Below are 23512 nucleotides of genomic sequence, written 5' to 3'. Positions count from 1 at the left end.
GGTCCGCGCACGCCATACGAATTTTGACGCGAACGGACCAAGAGTTCGGATTTCGCCGAGCGCCCGAACAGCCAATGTTCGAGTCGAACGTACATTCGACTCGAACACGAAGCTCATCCCTAGCTCAGTGTCTTCATTCTACAGAACAACAAGGATTACAACAATACTAAGCAAGTAAGGAGATATCTACAAGCAGTGTTCATTAGGGTTTTTTATGCTGATTTACATGGGACAAAGTTGTGGGGGACAACCACTTTAAGCCCTTGTACACACGGTCGGAGAATCCGTCGGAATGTGTCCTATCGGTCCGTGTCGTCGGATAATCCCACTGTGTGGTATGCATCGGATTGATTCCATCGGAATATCCGTCGGACCCAATTTTCCAACATGTTGGAAATATTTCCCGTCCAACTGGGCCGGTCGGACATACTCCGATCATGTGTAGAGAATTTTGATCGGACCAAGTGCCACGCATGCTCAGATCAAATTCCTACATCAAAGCTATTGGCTACTAGCCTGAATGTAGTCCCATCGTAACCAAATTACGTCATCACGTTCTGAAAGATCGGATTTTTCGCCAACTTTGTCCGACCGTGTGTATGCAACAGTTTCGGACAAGATCCGACGGACAAAATCCGACGGTCAAAATCCGACGGATTTGGTTGTGGAAATCTCCGACCGTGTGTACAGGGGCTAAGACTTTTGTCATTTTATGTTTTGCCATTTCTGTCCGGTATTGGTGAATTAACGTCACTTCCTGTCCCAAAATGCAGCATGAAATAAAAGGAAATCTCTACAAAGTTAGCAGAATGTCTCTATTAGGTAGCAGTCACTAGAACAAGTCACCCTATTAAAAGATTTACCCTCTCTTATTGTTCTGGTGACAACTGTAACATTTTTAATTTTTCATAACTTTTTGTCACAGGGACAATGGTCACCAAGAAAAAATATAAAGGGCGAATCTACTCAATGAGGACTGTAAAAAGAGGAGAAGACTGGACGAATGCAAATGAACACCCTTAGTACATACAATAGATTACAGGCACCCCCTTTTCTCCCCATTTGCACAATTATTTCAAACTTGTTTTTTATATATACTGTAGCTACATACTTATTTTTTAAATAGCTAAAGTTTTTTATTTTGTTTTATATTAAATGACAGTGCCGACAAAAGCCATCACCACTACTTCTTCCAGCATTATTTAACCACTTGCTTACTGGGCACTTAAACACCCTTCCTGCCCAGACCAATTTTCAGCTTTCGGTGCTCTCACACTTTGAATGACTATTACTCAGTCATGCAACACTGTACCCAAATGAATTTTTTGTCCTTTTCTTCCCACAAATAGAGCTTTCTTTTGGTGGTATTTGATCACCTCTGGGGTTTTTATTTTTTGCGCTAAAAATGAAAAAAGACCGAAAATTTTGAAAAAAACGCATATTTCTTTGTTTCTGTGACAGAATTATGCAAGTTGTAAATTTTTCTTCATAAATTTTGGCCACAATTTATACTGCTACATATATTTGGTAAAAATAACCCAAATTAGTGGATATTATTTGGTCTTTGTGAAAGTTAGAGAGTCTACAAGCTGTGGTGCGAATCGCACAAAATTGATCACATCTGATGTACTGGTGGCCTATCTCGCTTCTTGTGACCCGAACAAGTCAGGAAAGTACAAATACCCCCCAAATTACCCATTTTTGGAAAGTAGACATTCCAAGGTATTTAGTAAGAGGCATAGTGAGCTTTTTGATGTTGTCATTTTTTTCCCACAATTCTTTGCAAAATTAAGATTTTTCTTTTTTTTTTTTCTCCACAAAATTGTCATTGTAATAGGTTATTTCTCTCACATGGCATGTGTATACTACAAATGACACCCCCCCAAAAAATTCTGCTACTCCTCCTGAGTATTACAATACCACATGTGTGGGACTTTTTCACAGCCTGGCCACATAGAGAGGCCCAACATGCAGGTAGCGCCATCATGTGTTCTAGGAACATAAATTACACATCTAACTTGTTGACTATTTATTACACTTTTGAAGCACCAGGACAATGACACGTGACACTGATGACAGATGGCACTGATACGTGGCAATGATGACACTTATACGTGGCACTGATGACACGAGGCACTGATGACAGATGGCACTAATATGTGGTACTGATGACAGATGGCACTAATATGTGGCACTGATGACACGTGGCACTTATACGTGGCACTGATGACACATGGTACTAATATGTGGCACTGAAGACACGTGGCACTAATACGTGGCACTGATGACAGATGGCACTAATACGTGGCACTAATACGTGCCACCGATGACAGATGGCACTAATACATGGCACCGATGACGCGTGACACTGATGACAGATGGCACTGATAAGTGGCATTGATGACATGTGACACTGACAACAGATGGCACGTGACACTGACAGGTGGCACTGATGACAAATGGCACTGATACGTGGCACTGATGACAGATGGCACTAATACATGGCACTGATGACAGATGGCACTATGTGGCACTGATGACACGTGGCACTGATGACAGATGGCACTTATACATGGCACTGATGACAGATGGCACTGGGGACAAATGGCACTGGGGCAGGTGGCACTGGGGGCAGGTGGCACTGGGGGCAGGTAGCACTGGGGTGGATGGCACTGGGGGCATGTAGCACTGGGGTGGATGGCACTGGGGGCAGGTAGCACTGGGGTGGATGGCACTGGGGCGGATGGCACTGCTGGGGGAGGATGGCACTGCTGGGGGAGGATGGCACTGCTGGGGGAGGATGGCACTGCTGGGGGAGGATGGCACTGCTGGGGGAGGATAGCACTGCTGGGGGAGGATGGCACTTTTTTTTAACTTTTTTTTAACTTTTTTTTATCAACTCAAAGCAGAACGGCTGCCGCTGCAGCCGTTCATCTCTCCCCTCTCACACTCTGTCTGTGTGAGGAGGGAGAGTGGCGCTGAGAGATGATCTCATATGTTTACATATGAGATCATCTCCCATTGGACACGCCGATCGCGCTGTAAACGGCCGCTGTGATTGGCCGTTTACAGTGATCTGTGTTTGCCTGTCCGGGGGACATGGTGAACACAGAACTTCTGCGATGCACGCCCGCGGCGGCGCGCATTGTGGAAGTAAACATTAGAACGTCCAGGGACGGCCACCCAAAAGAAAGCGCCTGCTCTACGGCCGTCATTCGGCTATAGGGTGGGCGCGGGGTGGTAAAAGGAGAAGTATGGGAATTTAAAAAAACAAACAAACATACATACCCACCTCCATGCTGCAGTATCAGTCTGACTGTCAGTCTTCACTCTCTGCTCTGCGTCCAGCGCTCATTGGAGTGCCAGCCTGGAGGGGGCAGGAGCTGCATGCTGAGAGGTTGAGGCAGCTGCTGATCAGGCATCTGGGTGGATCCCGACAAGATGGTTACTGGTATTTTTTTTTCCGGTTATTATATAGTTCTGAATATATCCTTTTAAAAGTTATGAACGTTCTTCTGACCAAAATGTTCAAGTCCTACTTTTCACTTCTGCCACTCAACCCTCTATGTACAATCACTGACCTTAAATTGTGGGGGAAAAAAAGCCCATGCTGAAAAGTTACTTTTTAAATACCAAGCTTCTGCCCACAGTGCTTAGGCAAAGGTGTCATACAATCCTTTCAGTGAAATTCTGGGAATGCTGAGATCCAAAATTTCACAAGAAGATGATCTTGCATGTTTCTAGTGTCTTAAAGTGATATTTGACATATTTAGCAATACCAGTGTAGCAATTGCCCTGAAGGTGTCCCCCTTAACAGTTCAAAAGCTGCCTTCCTTATTTCCAGTCTCAGTAGTACATTGACAAACTCAGACTCCAGTCTAGGGGTCTTTTTACTATTCATTGCAGGTCTCAGATAAAATGCAGGTAGGAGGGTTTAGAGTGCCAGTAGTCCAAGTGGTATATGTGCCTTTAGCAGCAGTCTCAAAAGAATACTGGTAGACTAGGGACAGCCAAGTAAACCTGTGACCCTATGAGAGCTGTCACAGTCTGTAGCTCCACATAGCATCTAACCTTCACTTAGTAATTCTATACCTGGAACTGCAGATGGTAGGTCCCACTCACAATCTTCAGGTGGCAGCTTCTGCCCAGATACCCTGCAACATTCTTTCATGAGGGTCTCCTTCTCCAGCCCAGCTTCAACAGGTAACTTTCCTCGGGATCCCAGCACATAGCATCTGCTAAGGTCTAGTATTAGCTTCTCTGAAACACACATGCCTCTGCCCAGCAGAAACCCCAGGGGAGAAAGAGATCATGAATAGTTTCTCCAAAATATTTATCCCCAACCATATCCTCTGGGCCAGCCTCTCAGGGATTGTCTGAGAAAGGTAAAGATTTCTAACTCTATAGGATGACCCTCCCATGCCCTGCTGGTACATTCTTCCAACAACAGACAGGAGTAATCAGACATCAGATTTTGGGAACACTTGCAGAATCCTGTAAGATAGATTGCAGCTCAGCTGGCTATAGCTCAGCCATTACACCAAGTTTAGCCAGCCAAGGCAGGGACACTACACTAACTACACTAGTACCTTGGCATAAGGACTACGATATATATATATCTATCTTGTAAAGTTTGGGGGTTATAGCTCCACAGAACTATGCGCAAAGCCGTGTAATTTAACCACTTCAGCCCTGGAAGGTTTTAACCACTTCCTGACCAGGCCATTCTTTGCAACACAGCACTGCGTCACTTTAACTGACAATTGTGCGGTCATCACTGTACCCAATTAAAATTGATGTCCTTTATTTCCCACAAATACAGCTTTGTTTTGGTGATATTTGATCAACTCTGCAGTTTTTATTTTTAGCACTATAAAACAAAAAATGTCTGACAATTTTGAAAAAAAAACAATATTTTTTACTTTTTGCTATAATACATATCCAAATAAAATGTAAAAAAAAAAAATGTATTTATCAATTTAGGTCAATATGTATTCTGCTACATATTTTTGTTAAAAAAAATCCCAATAAGAGTATAATGATTGCTTTGTGCAAAAGTTATAGCGTCTACAAAATAGGGGAATGATTTAGGGACTTTTAATTTTTTTTATTGTTTTTACTGATAATGGTGGCGATCTGCGATTTTTGAGAGTCTCAGTCTTGTACCACATGAACTGCCAGTTTTAAAAAAAAAAAGTATTAGAAAATGCAGATCTTGCCATTTTGAATGAATTCAAGTTCAACTGAGGGTTTTGGAGTCTTTTAGACCCCAGATCCCTCTATAAAGAGTAACTGTCATGTGCCTATTGTGCCTATGTTTACATTGACTGTGACAGCAATAAAAGTGATCAAAGCAACAGTGCAAAAATAAAAAAAATTATGAATTATATAAAAATGTTTTTTAAAGTGCTCCTGTCCCCCTGTGCTAGCGCGCAAAGGTAAATATGTGTGTCAATCCCGAACGCACGCAAACTGCTATCGTCCCACGCATGTAAGGTATCATAACATCAGATCATGAGCAGTAATTCTAGCACTGGGCCTTCTCTGTACATCTAAAGTGGTAACCTGTAAAGACTTTTAAAGCATCGCCTATAGATAGTAAAATTGACGTTGATTGTTGCCATTCTGCGGGAGTGTAAAGCGCGATGTGTTTAGTATCTATTTATTTGGCGTGACCTCTTCTTTTATATTTTACAAAAATTTGGTTATGTATTGTGGTTTTTTTTGCATTAAATTAAATCTATATATATATATATATATATATATATATATATATATATATATATATATATATAAAATGTTTGGGGGTTCTGACAAATTTTTTTGGCAAAAAAAGCAGATCTTCACATGTAACCAAAAAGTGCCAGAAAATGCCTGGTCTTTAGGTGGTTAATGTGCACTGCTTCAAACATTAACACATGACAAAATGATAAGAAGAACTGACAAATATGTTAAGGACACAACATAGAAACTAGCAACACTGACATTCTTACAACAGATCTATGAAAACCACCCAAAAAACATTCATATTTTATGCTTTGTGTTTCTTTAGCAAGTCCTTCCCGTAAGCTTTCTTTTAAGGTGTCAACAAAGCATTTGCAAGAACTACATCAGGGAAAACTAAAAATTTAAACAGGTTTTTGTATTACGATAGATTCCCTTTGATGTCATCTCATGTCTGCCTCACAAAATACAATGTGGATGTCTTGAGACACGGCCTTAAGTCATAGCAGAAAGCGAGCAAGGCACATTTATTAACATAGTCTCTCTGTTGGGTGCCACTTCAAACCACCTTGCAGGCATATGATATGAATATGATTTAAGTGCCATGAAGGAGAAACCCCTAAAAGTATCACCAATTTTTTTTAAAAAAATGCTGGAAGTGAACCTCTTTGATCAACATTTTTTCAGCTAAAGGATGTAATTATAAAGGTCCCCCAAGTGTGTGAGTGACAATTAATTTACTTCTTGTCAAAGTTGTTTTAAATTTTGAAAATCAAGGAAAAAGTGTGTCACATTAGTGCCTTACTTTGACATTTACTTTGCTGTGCTTACCGTCTTGTTTGCATTTGCAGATCAAAGTTTCAGTGTCTTCAGGAGGGGACTGCATTCGTACCTATAAACCTGATATCAAGAAAGGCAGATATAATACCATTATTCTTAATGTGAAAACAGATACACCTGATAATCTATTGTTTTACCTTGGAAGCAATAAATTTGTAAGTATACTTCTGTGTACAGACCTTGTCTTTTATCTTTGTATTTGTCCTTTTTCTCTGTTATTTAGCATCATAATTATGTCACTTGTATTTGATATATGAGCTTTTTCTACTTTTCATTTCAATTTATTTTAGAACATTTTAAAAGTGAAAAATCAAACCTCATAGAAACGCTTGAAAAATAAACTGTTGCTTAGGTCAACCAAACCTAAGAGTGTTACAGTAAAAAAACTAAAATAGGTCTAAGTTCTAAATTTAGACCCATTGGGGTTGATTTGCTAAAGGGGAATAGGTTGTTCCAATGCAATGCAGTTGTACTCGGCAAAATACTTTTTCCCAGTTCTTAGTGATTGAGGTGAAGCACTGCTGCCTTCCATCATCCAGTCATGCGCAGGCAAAAAAATAAATTGTTTTTTATGTTCATTTCACATAATCGGGAGATCTTTGCAGGTGAAGTTTCACTAGATTCACTATGCTAAGTAAAAAGTACAACTTCACTTGTAAAATTAAGAGTGTATTTAAATCAACCCCATTATGCATTGCACATTGGGGGTCCTACTGTATTGCGTTACCAATATTCCAGTCTTTAATAACAGGTGATACCAGGATGTGGTACTTTTAGGGCACTGCTGAGCCTGTGAGGCTTGGTGTTTCTCAAGCTGACACCTCCCTTGAGTTGCAAAAGTCCTGTTTTTTGTTTTAAATTTTCCTTGAACATGATTAAGAATGCAAAATGAATATAATCTTTAGTACAGCATAGCAAAAAGGGAAAACTATTTTTCATAGGCTTTCCTAGCAGAAACAAGCTTGTATCATATTTTGAAAAGGTGTAGGAACGAAGGATGAGCCGAAACACCCCCCCTCCCCCTCGGTTCGGTTCGGCTCGCACCAGAACTTGCGAACAGGCAAAAAAATTGGATGTACACACAAACACCGTTAAAGTCTATATGACATAAACATGAAAAATAATAAGTGCTCATTTTAAAGGCTTATATAAATTATTATCATAAAAAGTGTTTGGGGACCCGGATCCTGCCCCAGGGGACATGTATCAATGCAAAAGAAAGTTTAAAAAATGGCAGTTTTTTCGAGAGCAGTGATTTTAATAACGTTTTAAGTGGAACAATAAAAATGAAATATTCCTTTAAATAGCATGCCTGGGGGGTGTATATAGTATGCCTTTAAAGTGACACATTTTTCCCATGTTTAGAACAATACCACAGCAAAATGAAATTTCTAAGGAAAAAAAGTAATTTAAAACTGATTGCGACTGTAATGAATTGTCAGATCTCGGCAATACAGGTAAAACTTCTTGAAAAAAATGGAATGGGCCCCCAGTCCATTATCAGGCCCTTTGGGTCTGGTATGGATATTAAGGGGAACCCAGAACCAAATTTCTTTTTTAATTCTGTGAGGTCCTCCCAAAATCCATACCAGCCTAACAGGTTGCGTTCTCAGATAAGGGTGTAGGGGTCCCCCCTTCAGGTCTGATATGGATTTTAAGGGGAACCCTGTGGCAATTAAAAAAAATTGTGTAATGGTCCCCCCAAAATTATTATCATAAAAAGTGTTTGGGGACCCAGATCCTGCCCCAGGGGACATGTATCAATGCAAAAGAAAGTTTAAAAAATGGCAGTTTTTTCGAGAGCAGTGATTTTAATAACGTTTAAAGTGAAACAATAAAAATGAAATATTCCTTTAAATAGCATGCCTGGGGGGTGTCTATAGTATGCCTTTAAAGTGACACATTTTTCCCATGTTTAGAACAATACCACAGCAAAATGAAATTTCTAAGGAAAAAAAAGTAATTTAAAACTGATTGCGACTGTAATGAATTGTCAGGTCTCGGCAATATAGGTAAAACTTCTTGAAAAAGATGGAATGGGCCCCCAGTCCATTATCAGGCACTTTGGGTCTGGTATGGATATTAAGGGGAACCCAGAACCAAATTTCTTTTTTAATTCTGTGAGGTCCTCCCAAAATCCATACCAGCCTAACAGGTTGCGTTCTCAGATAAGGGTGTAGGGGTCCCCCCTTCAGATCTGATATGGATTTTAAGGGGAACACTGTGGCAATTTAAAAAAAAAATTGTGTAGGGGTCCCCCCAAAATCCATACCAGACCCTTATCTGAGCACGCAACCTGGCAGGCCACAGGAAAAGAGGGGGGACAAGAGAGCTCCCCCCATCCTGTACTGTAGCAGGCCACATGCCCTTAACATAGGGAGGGTGCTTTGGAGTAGCCCCCCAAATCATCTTGTCCTCATGTTGATGGGGACAATGGCTTCATCCCCACAATCCTTGCCGGTGGTTGTGTGGGTCTGTGGGCCTGGGGCTAATCAGAATCTGGAAGCCCCCTTTAACAAGGGGACCTCCAGATCCCAACCTCCCCCTAGGGGGGAGCCCAAAAAAAACCAACAGCTCTGCCTCCATGGGAGACTCCTGCCGAGTGATGCTTCTTCTCTAAGACAGCTGTTATATAGTTGAGGGTGGAGCCACTCAGTGACGTAAATTGGTGACCCCACCCCCCTCTAACGCCATGTTATATCAGAGGAAGGCGGGGTCACCCATTTATGTGACCTAGTGGCCCTGCCCTCAGCTATATAACAGCTGTCATTGATAAAAAGCGTCATTTGGTAGGAGCCTCCCATGGAGGCGGAGCTGTTGCGGCTTTTTTTTTTCTGCTCGTCGGGTGGCTTGAGATGGATCTACATCCTGGGACATTTTTATTTTTTAATAAAAGACTTGCCCCAAAGTGTCTCCTGTCTTTTTTACTATTTTTGACACTTTTTTTGTGAAATGGTAGGGGTACAATGTACCCGTTACCAATTCACATAGGGGGAAGGTCGGGATCTGGGGGTCTCCTTGTTAAAGGGGGCTTCCAGATTCCGATTAGCCCCCCACCCTGTCAGAAACCATGAATCAGACTGAGACAGAACTACAGTTTAATCACACTGTTTAATAATAATAAAAAAGGTAAACAGAGTAAACGTAGTCAAAACATAGCCAGAGTTCAAGTGCCAAACACCTCTAAATGCGGTTAAATGCATTTAGTTGCATTTCATTTACAGGAGTTTTTCATTTTTGACTATTTTGAAAAAAAATCTATATATGTTTTCAAACGTATGTAAAAACAAACGCGGCTAAATGCAGCATGTAAACGTGGCAAAACTGACGTTTTAAACATGGGTTACTATCTGTCAAGTTAAATCGTTCAGGAGAGGCTGTAAAAACATCCCATGTACATTAAGCCTTAGTATCCCATAGACATTAACGGGGTTCCGCGGCTTTCGAATTTGCTGCGATCACCACTAGGGATGAGCCGAACACCCCCCGGTTCGGTTCGCACCAGAACTTGCGAACGACCCCCGCGTTCGGTACGAACGTTAGAACCCCATTGAAGTCTATGGGACTCGAACGTTCGAATTGGAAAGTGCTAATTTTAACGGCTAATATGCAAGATAGTGTCCTAAAAAGGGTTTGGGGACCTGCCTCCTGCCTCAGGGGACATGGGTCACTGCAAAAAAAAGTTTCAAAAACTGCCGTTTTGGCGGGAGCACTGATTTTAATGACGATTAAAGTGAAAAAAAAAAAGTGAAATATTCCTTTAAATATGGTGCCTGGGGGGTGTCTGTAGTATGCCTGTGAAGTGCCACGTGTTTCCCGTGTTTAGAACAGTCCCTGCACAAAATGACATTAAACGGAAATAACACCATTTAAAACTGCTTGCGGTTTTAATGTTATATCTGGTTCCTGCAATATGGTTGAAAATCATTGAGAAACATGGCATGGGTAGCCCTCCCTGCCCATTACCAGCCTATTTGGGTCTTGTACGCATATTAAGGGGAACCCCGTACCCATATTAAAAAAAGGAAATGCGTGTGGCCCCCAGGCCCTATATACTCAGAACAGCAGTATACAGGCGGTGCAAACAAGACAGGGACTGTGTAGGTTTGTTGTGTTAAGTTGAATCTGTTTGTCATTTTCAACCGGTACATTTTTAAAGTGTAGCTCCAGTCAAAAAATCTTTAAGCTTTTTGGAAAACATAGGGAAGGGTTATCACCCCTGTATAATTTGTTTTGTCGTCCATCTTTTTTCATCTCACTTGCTGCTGTCTCCTTGCGTTTGCAAGTAGGAGATGTTTGTAAGTTGGATGTTTGAAAGTAGGGGCCTGCCCTATATTATAGCGGTATGTACTGGGTACAGAGCACGCAGACAGCACGCACTATCTCCTAACACTACTGACTGCAAGCTCTATTATTAACCACTTGTTAGCCCAATGTTTGCATAAAGTGAAAGATGAAGTTATGCTGAGTAAATAGATATCAAACATGTCACTCTTCAAAATTGCACATGCCCGTGGAATGGCGCCAAACGTCGCTACTTAAAAAATCCCCATAGGCGACACTTTAATTTTTTTTTTACTGGTTTCATGTTTTGAGTTGCAGAGGAGGTCTAGGACTAGAATTATTGCTCTCGCTCTAACATTCTCGGCGATACCTCACATGTGTGGCACATGCGAGCACATGGGGACATGGGCGCTTTAATTTTAATTTTATTTTTTTATTGTTCATTTTACTTTATTTATGTTAGTTTGACATTTTTTTCCCCAAAAATATATTTTTGATCACTTTTATTCCTTTTACAAGAAATGTAAACATCCCTTGTAATAGGAATATGGGGTGACAGGTCCTCTTTACAGTGAAATCTGGGGGGTCAATATGACCCCACATCTCACCTCTAGGCTGGGAAGCCTGAAATAAAAAATAAAAAAAAGATTCTGGCTTTGATCGTACTGGCGAGTTGGTAGAAGCACCGGAGGGCGGTGAGGGGTGGGGGGCGTCTATGGCTGGGTATTTCAGGGTATCACCGAGTATGGCTGGGTATCTCTGAGTATGGCTGGGTATGGCAATTTATGGCAGGGTATTACAGAGTATTGGCGGGGTACTACAGAGTAATAGCAGGGTACTGCAGAGTATTGGGGGGTACTACAGAGTAATGGCAGGGTACTGCAGAGTATTGGGGGTACTGCAGAGTAATGGCAGGGTACTGCACTGCAGAGTAATGGCAGGGTACTGCAGAGTATTGGGGGTACTGCAGAGTAATGGCAGGGTACTGCAGAGTATTGGGGGTACTGCAGAGTAATGGCAGGGTACTGCACTGCAGAGTAATGGCAGGGTACTGCAGAGTATTGGGGGTACTGCAGAGTAATGGCGGGTACTGCAGAGTAATGGCGGGTACTGCAGAGTATTGGGGGGTACTGCAGAGTAATGGGGGTTACTGCAGAGTAATGGGGGGTACTGCAGAGTAATGGCAGGGTACTGCACTGCAGAGTAATGGCAGGGTACTGCACTGCAGAGTAATGGCGGGGTACTGCAGAGTAATGGCAGGGTACTGCAGAGTATGCACTGGTATTGCAGAGTATTGGCAGGGAATTGAGGGGTTAAATTCGGTGAGCAGCGATGTGGGCACTGCAGATGCAGCCCACATCGCTGCTGACACCGATCTCTTTCCCCTCCGCTGTACCGATCGGTACAGAGAGGGGAGGGAGGAACAGGCGTCATAACATGACGCCGGTTTGTTTCCAAGTGATCACTCCGTCATTTGACGGAGCAATCACGTGGTAAACGGCCGCTATGAGCGGCCGTTTACCGTGATCCGTGATGCGACCCGGCGGTCACGGATGCTCTCGAGTGCGCACACCTCGGGGCACGCGAGAGCAGAATTCTGGGAGGCCGTTAATTAACAGCCTCTCAGAGTTAAACAACCGCCCTGAAGCCGTTAATCGGCAATGGGCAGTTGTTAAGTGGTTAAAGCTAGATCACTAGCTATATAGGTGAGGTGAATATAGTGGTGTATACTGCAGTCAGGGCACAGACAACAACCACTACACAGCAGCAAGATAGGAAATCAGCCAAAACGATTGGTGTGTACTGTGTTGAAGGTACACAGAACACCCACTGCTTCAGATGCTAAGTAACACACTACACGAAGCCGCCTCAAAGGCGGCCTTATATAGTGTGGGGCGTGCACTACACAGCCTGAGCTATGATTGGCCACAGGCAGGATGCCTGTGGCCAATCATGGCTCTCCTCGCTGCCGGCGCTGCGATTGGCCAAGCATGCGGGGTCACAGTGCATGCTTGGCCAATCATGGGGCAGCAATGCACTGCGCCACCGCAGTGCATTGTGGTCCGCGCGCGCGTCACTCGAATTTTGACGCGAACGGCCCAAACGTTCGGAATTCGCCGAACGGCCGAACAGCCAATGTTCGAGTCGAACGTACGTTCGACTCGAACACGAAGCTCATCCCTAATCACCACATATTGTTTGGTGTTCGCTGAACGTCTGAACAACCAAAAAAAAACTGAACCGTTCACCTATCGCTAGTAAGAACATGTGTGGGACATGCCTGTAAGGAGGGCCACTTCTTCAGCAACATACTGCTCCAGAAGAAGTAGCTTGCACAGGATTAGGCACAGATTGGGTTACTACCTTTAGGGATTTGGTATTGCTTCTGCTTTCCCTAATATTCCCTGAATTCACTGCTTTATACAACTTAAACACATGCCATTCTCTTTTAGATCTTGCTACTCTTATAAAATTACAGATATATTTAAACCTTTTGCCATTTCATCCTACAATAAACATCTGATGCTTACAAACAGCAGTTTTACTTAGGAAATCATGGATATGCCATATTTGTTGATGCAATCATTAAGGGCCAGGTTACACCACATGCAGTCCAGTGTAGTTTTTTTCTGCATCAAAAACGTAGGTTACATGGATACCAATGACACAGTTTACACCACTGCAGTTCATTCCAGTACAGTTAATAAAAATAGAGCAAATTGCATTTTTTTTCTGCATGGAATATATTTGGAACTTGGCAAATGCATCAAAAATGTACTGGAACGCATCAAAAAATGCACGTAAATATGCATGCAGGTACACATCCGGAACGCAGGAAATGTGGTGTGAAAGAGCCCTAATAAAGGGTCTTAGACTTTTTTGGACAATTGTTCAATCTTTTGAGGGGCAGTACAATATTGTGTTTTCATATATAGTATATTTATATTTAATATAATGGAAATGTATTGGTTTTAAGTGCTTTTCTCTGGGTTAAGGTGGTTTTTGAGATATGAAATTGTTCTATTTTTTTTAAAATATTTTGAAAGGCATTGAAAATAACATATTACTGCTTAGCAGTACAGTATATATTTGATGTGTTTTGTACTTTAATTATAAATTTGAATTTTATACATGTGAATTTATAAGAAATAAAGGCCTGTCAGATTGAACTAATCTGCCATTATGTGATAAATTAATGATTGCTTTTCCTTGTAACATTTATGCGCATGAACTGAACATTTTGATGGGAAAATTAATGTAAGATATAGTAACAAAAAAAGTTAAAAGAATGTGTACATGTTGGCAAATTGAGTGTTATACAGATGGTGCCATTAGTTAGAATTCAAACCAAGGCATCAACATAATACAAGAATGCTAACCACTGTGCTGCCTGTAAGGTAGCAATCAATCAGCAACCCAGTCCAAAAAAACAAAACAAAAAAAACGATAGCTCCAAAAGATAAAACACCTCGATAAAGAAACATTGTAACCTCTACAACACATTTTACCTGAATAACAGGCATATGGCACTAGCTTTGATTATTTTAATGCAGTATACTTTACTACTGTATAGGTGAGGGAAAAATACAGGCTTACTTATAAAATATTCAGTTATAAGTGACATTTGACATTTCATTATTGCAAGACAATTTTCATGTATTGTATAGTATTAGGATATAAAATAGCTAGGTTTTCTGAGAATTGTCACTCTAAAAAAATAAATTCTCCTGCTGAACATTAATGATTTCTACCTTCATTATTTTTAGACTGACTTTTTAGCCATTGAAATGAGGAAAGGGAAAGTCAACTTTCTATGGGATGTGGGATCAGGAGTTGGAAGAGTTGAATATCCTGACCTCAATATTAATGATCAATACTGGTACAGAGTTGAAGCGTCTCGGTAAGTATGGAAGCAGCTGACAAGAAAAAAAGTGCCTTGTATATGTTTTTGACTATGTCTAACTATTTTAAGGATTTAACCACTTCAGCTCTGGAAGGTTTACCCCTCTTCATGACCAGGCCATTTTTTGTGATACGGCACTGTGTTAATTTAACTGAAAATTGCACGGTCATGTGACACTGTACCCAAATAAAATTCATCTTTTTCCCACAAATAGAGATTTCTTTTGGGAGTATTTGATCACCTCTGCTGTTGACTAGTAGTTTAATTTTGCTCTTGTACCTATGGTAAATCAGACCAATTAGACTTTTTTCTTGGAATGTTAGGGGAATCAATAATGCTTTAAAAAGACAATCTGTCTTTGACTACATTGCTTCTTTTCATCCTGCCCTCGTCTGTCTGTGGGAGAAACATGTCACATCCAGTGTGACCAGATTTATGAAGCATTGATTGGTTAGAGAGGCATGCCATTCGTTTTTTACCTCTTATTCAAGGGGAGTTTCTGTTCTGGTCTACACTGGTGTGGTATTCTCCTGAAGTAGGACTATGGTAGACGAAAATGGCAAATAGTTTTTTTTACAATGCAAGCTGGATGAACTTGCATATACAGTCCCTGACAAAAGTCTTGTCGCTTCTCTATTTTGTAGAAACTCCTGCTATTAACCTGACTTTTAATTAATCAATTGGTGTTAGAAATAGCTCATATGTAAAGCTAAATCCCTCCCAAATGATGTTTAATGCACTGAAATAAAAAAAAAGATTTATCATTTAATCAAGACAGACAGGTCAAATTTTGGCAAGACAAAAGTTTTGTCTCCTATACAGAAATTGAACAACTTTACTGAAAATCCAAAAATATGTTAGCAAATTAAGTAGTGGTGCTGTGCGATCCAAATTTAATATCTTGTATGACTTCCATGAGCTTGAAGGACAGCATCCATGCGGTTTGGCAAGGATTCATACAATTTATTGATGAAGTCATCAGGAATAGCAAAGAAAACAGTCTTGCATGCCTCCCAGAGTTTATCAATATTCTTTGGTTTCATCTTCCATGCTTCATCTTTCATCCTACACCACATATGCTCAATGATGTTCATATCTGGTGACTGGGCTGGCCAATCCTGGAGCATCTTGATCTTCTTTGCCTTAAGGAACTTTGATGTGGAGATGGAAGTATGCGATGGAGCACCATCCTGCTGCAAAATGTGGCCTTTTTTATGGTTGGGAATATAAGAGGTAGCTAAGATTTCTTGGTATTTTAGACTATTGATGTTGCCTTCCACCCTGCAGATCCTTCGCACACTGCCATACTGGATGTAACCCCAGACCATGATTTTGCCTCCACCAAACTTCACTGTTTTCTGGGTAAATCTCGGCTCCATGCGGGTTCCAGTAGATCTCCTGCACGATTTGCGGCGACTGTGGTGTAATTCAACGATTCATCTGAAAAATACACCTTCTGCCACTTTTCCAGAGTCCATCCTTTTAGCAGGCTGTGGCCCTTGGCAAATGCCACACGGTTTTTCAATTGTCTTTTGTTTAGTGCTGGCTTATGGGCACTGATTCGACCATGGAGGCCTTTTCGAGACAGAATCCGACAAACTGTTCTGGTTGACACAGGGACTTCAGGTGACCAGGTCTCGTGGAGCTCTTCTGCAGCGGAAAATGGGCTGGCCTTGGATTTTCAAGCCAACAAACGGTCCTCTAGAGCAGTTGTCTTGCGGGGTCGGCCTGACCTGGCCTTGTCCAAAATGTCTCCAGTCTCTTCAAATCTTTTTTTTATCCTCTGAACTTGACGCTGAGACACATTGAAGGTGTCTGCCACATCAGCAGTGGATCTGGTCTTCAGCCTCTTGATAATCAACACTTTAGTCTCCGGGTGAATCTTAGGCATGTTTGCAGAGGTCTAGTTGCAGTTGAGAAGGTCTAGTGTACTGGTGTTCTTTTTATACACACCTGAGTCCTAATTGATCCATTATTAGTCACAGGTGAAGCTCATATAACAAGGCGACAACACTTATGTCTTGGCAAAAATTAACTCAATGGGCTTTACCAAACTGTGAATATTAGAATACTTTTTGTCAGTTTCGTTTTGCACTGAAACATTACAAAAGCTGTTGGGATTAAAATGACCCATTTCTTGTAACAAAATCTTGATTAAAAATATATTTTAGTGGCACTTCAGGTCAATTTGTACACAAGCGACAAGACTTTTGTCAGGGACTGTATATACCTCCTCCATATAAAACAAAATAGGAAGATATTGCGCTAATCAAAATGTGCAAAACAGCAGCTACATACGAACATAACCAAATTCATAAATAGAAATAAACAATAAATGTAGCACTATAAAAATGTAGTGAACATACGTGACAAGTATGTGAAAACAAAATCAATAAAATCCAAAAATAAAAAATAAATAAAATGCAAAAAAGTCATTAGAGTCCACTCAGGACGTGAAATGTAGTGTTTCACACGACGTAAAGACAGCAAAGAAATCTTGAGGACTTCTCAAAAGCAGTGAGTTCTAAGCAGAAAGAAACAGGATGGATACTCTTACCAAAACCATGATGTCATACGGGCATCAAGAAATAGACGGATCCACACAGGTCTAACAGCCGTTAGAATTACTGTAGGTCTTCCGATCCCAGGAAAGATGGTCTGTATCCTCCACAGGGTTCCAACGTCTCCAACGTTTCAGTAGGATGGATGGAAGAAATTCAACTCCAACCACAAACCAGAATAATAGGCAAAGCCAGGCTCATGTGGAGGATAACATGAGGGACAAAAAAGAAAAACAGCTTCCCATAGTGTAGATAAAAAATAACAAGATGGCTGTTTATTGGCATAAAAATCAGCAAGTACAGGATAAAAAATAATTTTTCATTCTTTTAAAATAAAAACGGGATCACAAAAAAGAAAGCAATACAGGGAACATGACTAACACGCCTAAACTGAGGAAAAAATAGTTTTTTTTAATATATTTTTGGGGAATATAATATAAAAAAATAATGTGTTTTTTTTCAAAATTGGCGCTCTTTTTTTGTTTATAGCTCCAAAAATAAAAACACAGAGGTGATCAAATACCACCAAAATAAAGCTCTATATGTGGGCAAAAACATCAATTTTGTTTTGGTACAACGTCGCACTTGTCAGTTAAAGGGACGCAGTGCCGAATCGCAAAAAGTGCTCTGGTCAGGAAGGGAGTAAATTCTTCCGGGGCTGAATCGGTTAATTGAGATGTCTAGAGTTTAGTTTTAAAATGAATTGTCATTTCTAATGAAGTATATATTTTTTCCTATTCAGAAGCACAGTTAACTTGCTGTGGTAGTATTGATATATGTTGAAAATGGCCAAAATATCCCAACAGATATAATAAATAGTATTAAAAACAAAAAAGGCCATAAGCAAACCCTCTCAGTTTTAAGATGTTGAACTTTGTACACACTGAAATAATCTGAAATAAGCTGTGGGGTGTTTGTTAGTTTGGAAGCACTGCTCAACAGGAAAAAAATATATAAACGTGTACGTTGTATATGCATAATCATTAGCAGTCATTGGATCTTAATATTCCGGCTACAACACAGAACTAGAAGTAAAAGATTATACTATATTTCACAGGAGTGATTTAAAACCACAATACAAAGTATGTCAAGACCTACAGTGCCCTATAGACAAATTCATGATAACAAGATGATCCAAAACAATAGCATGATTATCAGCAGAAAAATTATGATGTAGAGGCCCACCTATTTTTTTTTTTTTTTTAAGAAAATCTGTCTGAGCAGAAAATACTGTAAAATGAATAATGTATAAACCAATTATGGCATAAAAATATTCACCATGAGTCATGGCAGGCTATGCATGGTTAAAAATGATCCAAAGTGCACACGTTTTTAATAGAACATTATTAAATGGGACCATTCAGAAGCTTTACAAGTCTGCATGAATATATTTTTGTCATGTCACAATACCAGGAAAAATAGACTTTCCAAGAAAAAACAAATACCTGTACCCTTCATCATTAAAAAGTGCAGTACAATGGGGTTTATTTACTGAAGTTGGAAAGTGCAAAATCAGGCTCACTTCTGCATAGAAACCAATGAGCTTCTAACTCCAGCTTGTTCAATTAATCTTTGGTAATAAAACCTATAAGCTCATTGGTTTCTATGAAGAAGTGAGCCTGATTTTGCACTTTCCAGCTTTAGTAAATAACCCCCATTGTGTACTTAAAAGAGGGGTATGCCTGCAATCCTTCGGCTCCAGTAGGTGCCTGGGTCTAAAAGGAGTATCAACCTTCCCTCTTCAGTGATCTCCTACATTGTAACATTTGGGCAAGTCACAAAATGAGAGGCAGTAGGGAGTGATCTGTGTGATGCACGTGTGGGCAAGTTCATACAGCGTCTATGCACATGGTTGTATACTTCACACGAAGCCTGCCCCCACACCACCAGTCTACCTTACTCCCAGTAACATAATGGGGTCCCGATGAGCAGAGTGAGGATCTCATGCATTAACTCCTTCACTTCTTGTACTGCGTCACTAGGCCTTAGATCCCCATAATGCTAGTCTGAGCCTGGTTGCCATGGGAGACATTGTTGGTAAGGTGAGGAGTTCCTATGACCTACCTAAATCATGTACATGATATTGCATTTTCTACAACATCATTCTACATGACCTATTTTAATGCATATATTTAATGTGCACATGTTGGTGAATGCAAACTGTTATAAAAAGAATGTTATTATATCCTTTTTCTTAATGAAGTCAACCTTTGTATTACAACGGCCATAGATAATTGGGTTTAGAGTAAGAAGGTTCACAGAAATGACATCTATTGAGAGAAAGTACCATTTCTCCTTATTAGTATTGCTAGACTTATATCATACTGGTATAATATACTGTAGGAGTATCTGTGTAATGATGTTGTTATTCCTTCATATTTATATCCTGCTCTGAAAGAATATTATGTCAAGCTTGGAAATTTGAGTTCCGTAAATATATATCTCCCCTTTATCTTTCATTTGAGTCATCATAGTCATGGGGAAAAATTGATTACTACTATAATCATCCTCGTATACAGGGAAGACATTGCTGTTAGGATAAATTTACAGAAAGCTGAGTTTCATATTAAGATGTCTAATAGGTTTATTTCTTATGCATTTGATCATCACTCAAACCACAAGTGCAGTTAGTTTTTTGTCTCCACCATCTATTTAATGGTATGTTATTGCACTTGCCGTACATTTGCATCAAGCCTCTTAGCTACAAATGTTTATATGGCCTTTTCATCATTTCCATATGCCTTGCATATCCTAAAATAAATTGTAGAAATTTATGAGTGTTATAAAAACACAAACGTAGTACATTTTTCTGTTCCTAAACTAAGTGGACTTTGTAAGATAAAGTTACAATCTATGATACTAAAAATGGAATAATTTAACTAAATACACATTCTCTATATTATTATACATTTTTTTTTTTGCTATATCCAATATATGGATACTTTACTTCTAGGATTTACCTTATTATTCTCCTCTACTGTCATGGAATAAAGGACAGAAAAGTATACTATTATTGGGCACAGTGATATAATTCTGTAAACACATTAAACCTTTAAGCAGGGCCGTCTTTAAGGCAGGGCAAAGAGGGCAGCTGCCCTGGGCCCTGTCATTGTTGTGGGGCCCAAAGCAGCTGCCTCATACTTGCCAACTATCCCAGTTTACATTCCCTTGTCCCTTGAAGTTTTAGTCCTGTGCTGCTACTAATGCTGCACAGCTCTGCCCTATTGTTGTGTACATATGACTCACCTGCAGACCTGTGTTTACATGTAAATACTGGCATTCATATGTAAATAGCAGTGACATGCATATGTAAATAGCTGAGGCCAACTGCATTGAAATGTAAATAAAGGCAGCATTCATAGGTATATCATGCCCCCCTGCAGTTAGGAGAAGATGTGCTGTAACCTCTAGCAACTAATCAGTGAGCCTTAAGGAGTGCTGTAACCTCTAGCAACCAGTCAGTAAGCAGTAATGATATGCTGTAACCTCTGGCAACCAATCGCAATCACTGCCTGATCTGATACAGTAATCTTATTTTAAGTCTAGCTGCTATTTATTGTATGTCTCAGAGAAGGCGGAGAGCGAAATTGCATGGGGGGAGGGGGGCCCTAAGAAAATTTTTGCCCAGGGTCCAATCAATATTAAAGACGGCCCTGCCTTTAAGTGTGTATAGAAAAGCTTTTTGTTTTAAAGCTTCCCCCCATATATGATTAGCTGTTTCATCCTTACTTTATGCACCTGTAAATCAGACCCATTGTCTTTCACTAAAGACTGTAGTAGCAGATCACTGTTTTGTAGTATCTCAAATGATTGTAGATTGCAGATAAAGAGGGCAAAAGGGGACAATAGAACTGAAGCTTAAACAGAACTCTGTACCTATTGGTTTTACAAAGAAACAGACCAAACAAGAAAAAAATGGGTTCTAATGGCCTGCCAACACTGGTTTTACTATAATGTTGTAACTACAAATCGTGAACTAACACTGTCTGATGCCTAAAATCATATAACAATATAAACTAAAGCTTGTCAATCAAGCCTGTAGGTGGTGATAGTCTGCCTAGATCTACCTCATAGTAGCAGAGTCTGGTGCATTGTGTAAATTTGTGTTTAATCAGAGTTACTACAGAAGGCTTAAATGATTGACTTGTAAAATTATAGTAATGGTAAAAAAAAATACTTCATTTGGGTTGGATTTCAGTTTTTTTCCAAGCATTTGACTGACTCATATAATTACAGCTGGTAAAAAACATCTTCAAAGAATAAGTGTATATTATCTAAATTATTCTTCTTGAATTTTTTTAACAGTTATCTTACATTTTGGCAACATTTATTTTGTATTGTAGGGCAGGAATTAATGGAACCATTTCAGTTTTAGCACTTGAAGGACCTAAAGCCAATATGATGCCCAGTTTATACAGCTCCACTGCGCAGCCTGGTTATACCATTCTGGATGTTGATGCAAATGCTTATCTTTTTGTTGGTGGTTTGACTGAAAAAGTAAAGGTAATTAAAAAAATAAAAATAAATCATGACATGGTGGCCTTACATGTTTATAGAGCGATAAGACAAGTATTTTTGAATACAATGTGGGGTTTAAATGTGTCACGTTTATTACAAATGAAACACTTTTTTTCAACACAATATTTCCATGCTTTTTCCTACCTTCTCTTTTCTTGTATATTATTTCATGAAGGAAACTTTCTAAACAAAGGGCCCAGTTCTCTTGCTTCAGACTCTAGAATGCCAGACTGTGGCAAGTAGGAGCAGAAAATGCCCTGGGATCAATGTGTGTGTTCTCCTGGTCCCATGGTGAGTGGGAGTAAAAAATGTCCCATGGTTGGTGGAGACCTACTGACTGTAGTCATTGAAAGGATACCCCATAATTGGTGTCAGTGGAGGGAACAGTGATTCACTGTTGATATGGGTGGCATAAATAGTACTCCATTGTTGGTTTCAAGTGGAGAAACAGTGTTCTATTGTTGGTGTCTTGTGGAGAAACAGTGTCTGAACATTGTAATCAGTGGGATGAATAATGCCCCATCATTGTTGTCAATGGGAAAAACAGTGCCCCATGGTGTAGCCACCATATTAATACAAATACTTATTTACTCCAGCATCTAATGTATACTTCAAGAGGGGACTTAATAGGCCCCTGTTTTTATAACAGTTTGTGGGTACCAAATACTTCTATGTCAGATATGGTCTGGGAATGCAACATAAGTCCCTTTGCATCTCTGTAACTACTTTTGGGGCACTGAATTTAAGAAAGCCATTTTGCCTGTCTGCATTTGGCTGGTTACTTGGGATGAGGGAGCTGCAGTCTTTTTTTTATTCCCTGAAGCCAATACCCAGTATTAAAATACACTGTCAGAAACCATGAAATCAGACCAAGACAGAAGTACAGTTAAATCACACTTGTTTAATAATAAAAGTAAATAGAACAAACATAATCAAAACATAGCCAGAGTTCTGGAACCTGAACAGATAGTCAGACAAGCCAAACATCAGGGAGCCGGAGATGAGAGTAGTAAAACAGCAGGCAGGATCTGGAACCAGAAGGGATGTCAGCCAAGTAAGTCTTTTAACAGGAATGCAGGAGTGTGTCTCTGTGATGTTGACTAAGGTGAAGGCAGAGATCCTCTCGGCTGGAGGGCTTATGTAGGCAGGACTGACAAGCAGGATATCATCAACAGCTGAGAAGAGATAGGAGCTGGCAAGTAGCTGACAGCTCAGTGGCCAGCTCAGAGAAGGAAGGGCTGAACCCAGCCCTGACATACATATAATGGAAGGCATATCCTATGTACATCAGCTATACAAATACAATTCTGTATATCTACTGTGCTGGACAAGTGGACAGGAGAGGCATGTCTTCTTTATCTGTATCTAAACCTAAAAATATAATTGTAATATACTGTAGTATACCCATCTAAGATTTAATAGCTGCACTCACTTTTTTCAGGGATTTATTATATTTTCACTTGGTTATTCTGCAAGTACCACATTTCCCGCCCTAGGGTAATAATACTAACTCACTGTACTGTGTCTTTAAAGAAGCAATATTGTTACTCTAAGACAGGAAGTATAGTAGGACTACAAAATGCCACCCGCTCCTCATCACAATAGCATACAAACAGAAAGATTAGTAAACCAAAAAAACATTTTATGAGAGCCAGGACTTTGCACATAAAACTAATCAGGA

At 40.1% G+C, this 23512-nt stretch overlaps 1 protein-coding gene across 6 annotated transcripts in view; it reads left to right on the top strand.

The window, feature by feature from the left end:
- LAMA2 (laminin subunit alpha 2) overlaps nucleotides 1–23512 on the top strand; it is a 1237914-nt gene that overhangs the window by 1113202 nt on the left and 101200 nt on the right. For all 6 annotated transcript variants that reach the window (XM_077486899.1, XM_077486900.1, XM_077486895.1 and 3 more), the window contains 3 exons: nucleotides 6576–6719; nucleotides 14616–14749; nucleotides 21657–21816. In XM_077486899.1, coding sequence (XP_077343025.1) covers nucleotides 6576–6719; nucleotides 14616–14749; nucleotides 21657–21816 — 438 coding nt within the window. The remainder of the gene's footprint in view (nucleotides 1–6575; nucleotides 6720–14615; nucleotides 14750–21656; nucleotides 21817–23512) is intronic.

Source organism: Lithobates pipiens, unplaced genomic scaffold, assembly GCF_037356315.1.
Source record: "Lithobates pipiens isolate NorthernLeopardFrog02 unplaced genomic scaffold, aLitPip1_a1.2 Scaffold_18, whole genome shotgun sequence".
Classification (NCBI taxonomy): Eukaryota; Metazoa; Chordata; class Amphibia; order Anura; family Ranidae; genus Lithobates; species Lithobates pipiens.
This window is presented reverse-complemented; position numbering and strand designations above follow the sequence as displayed.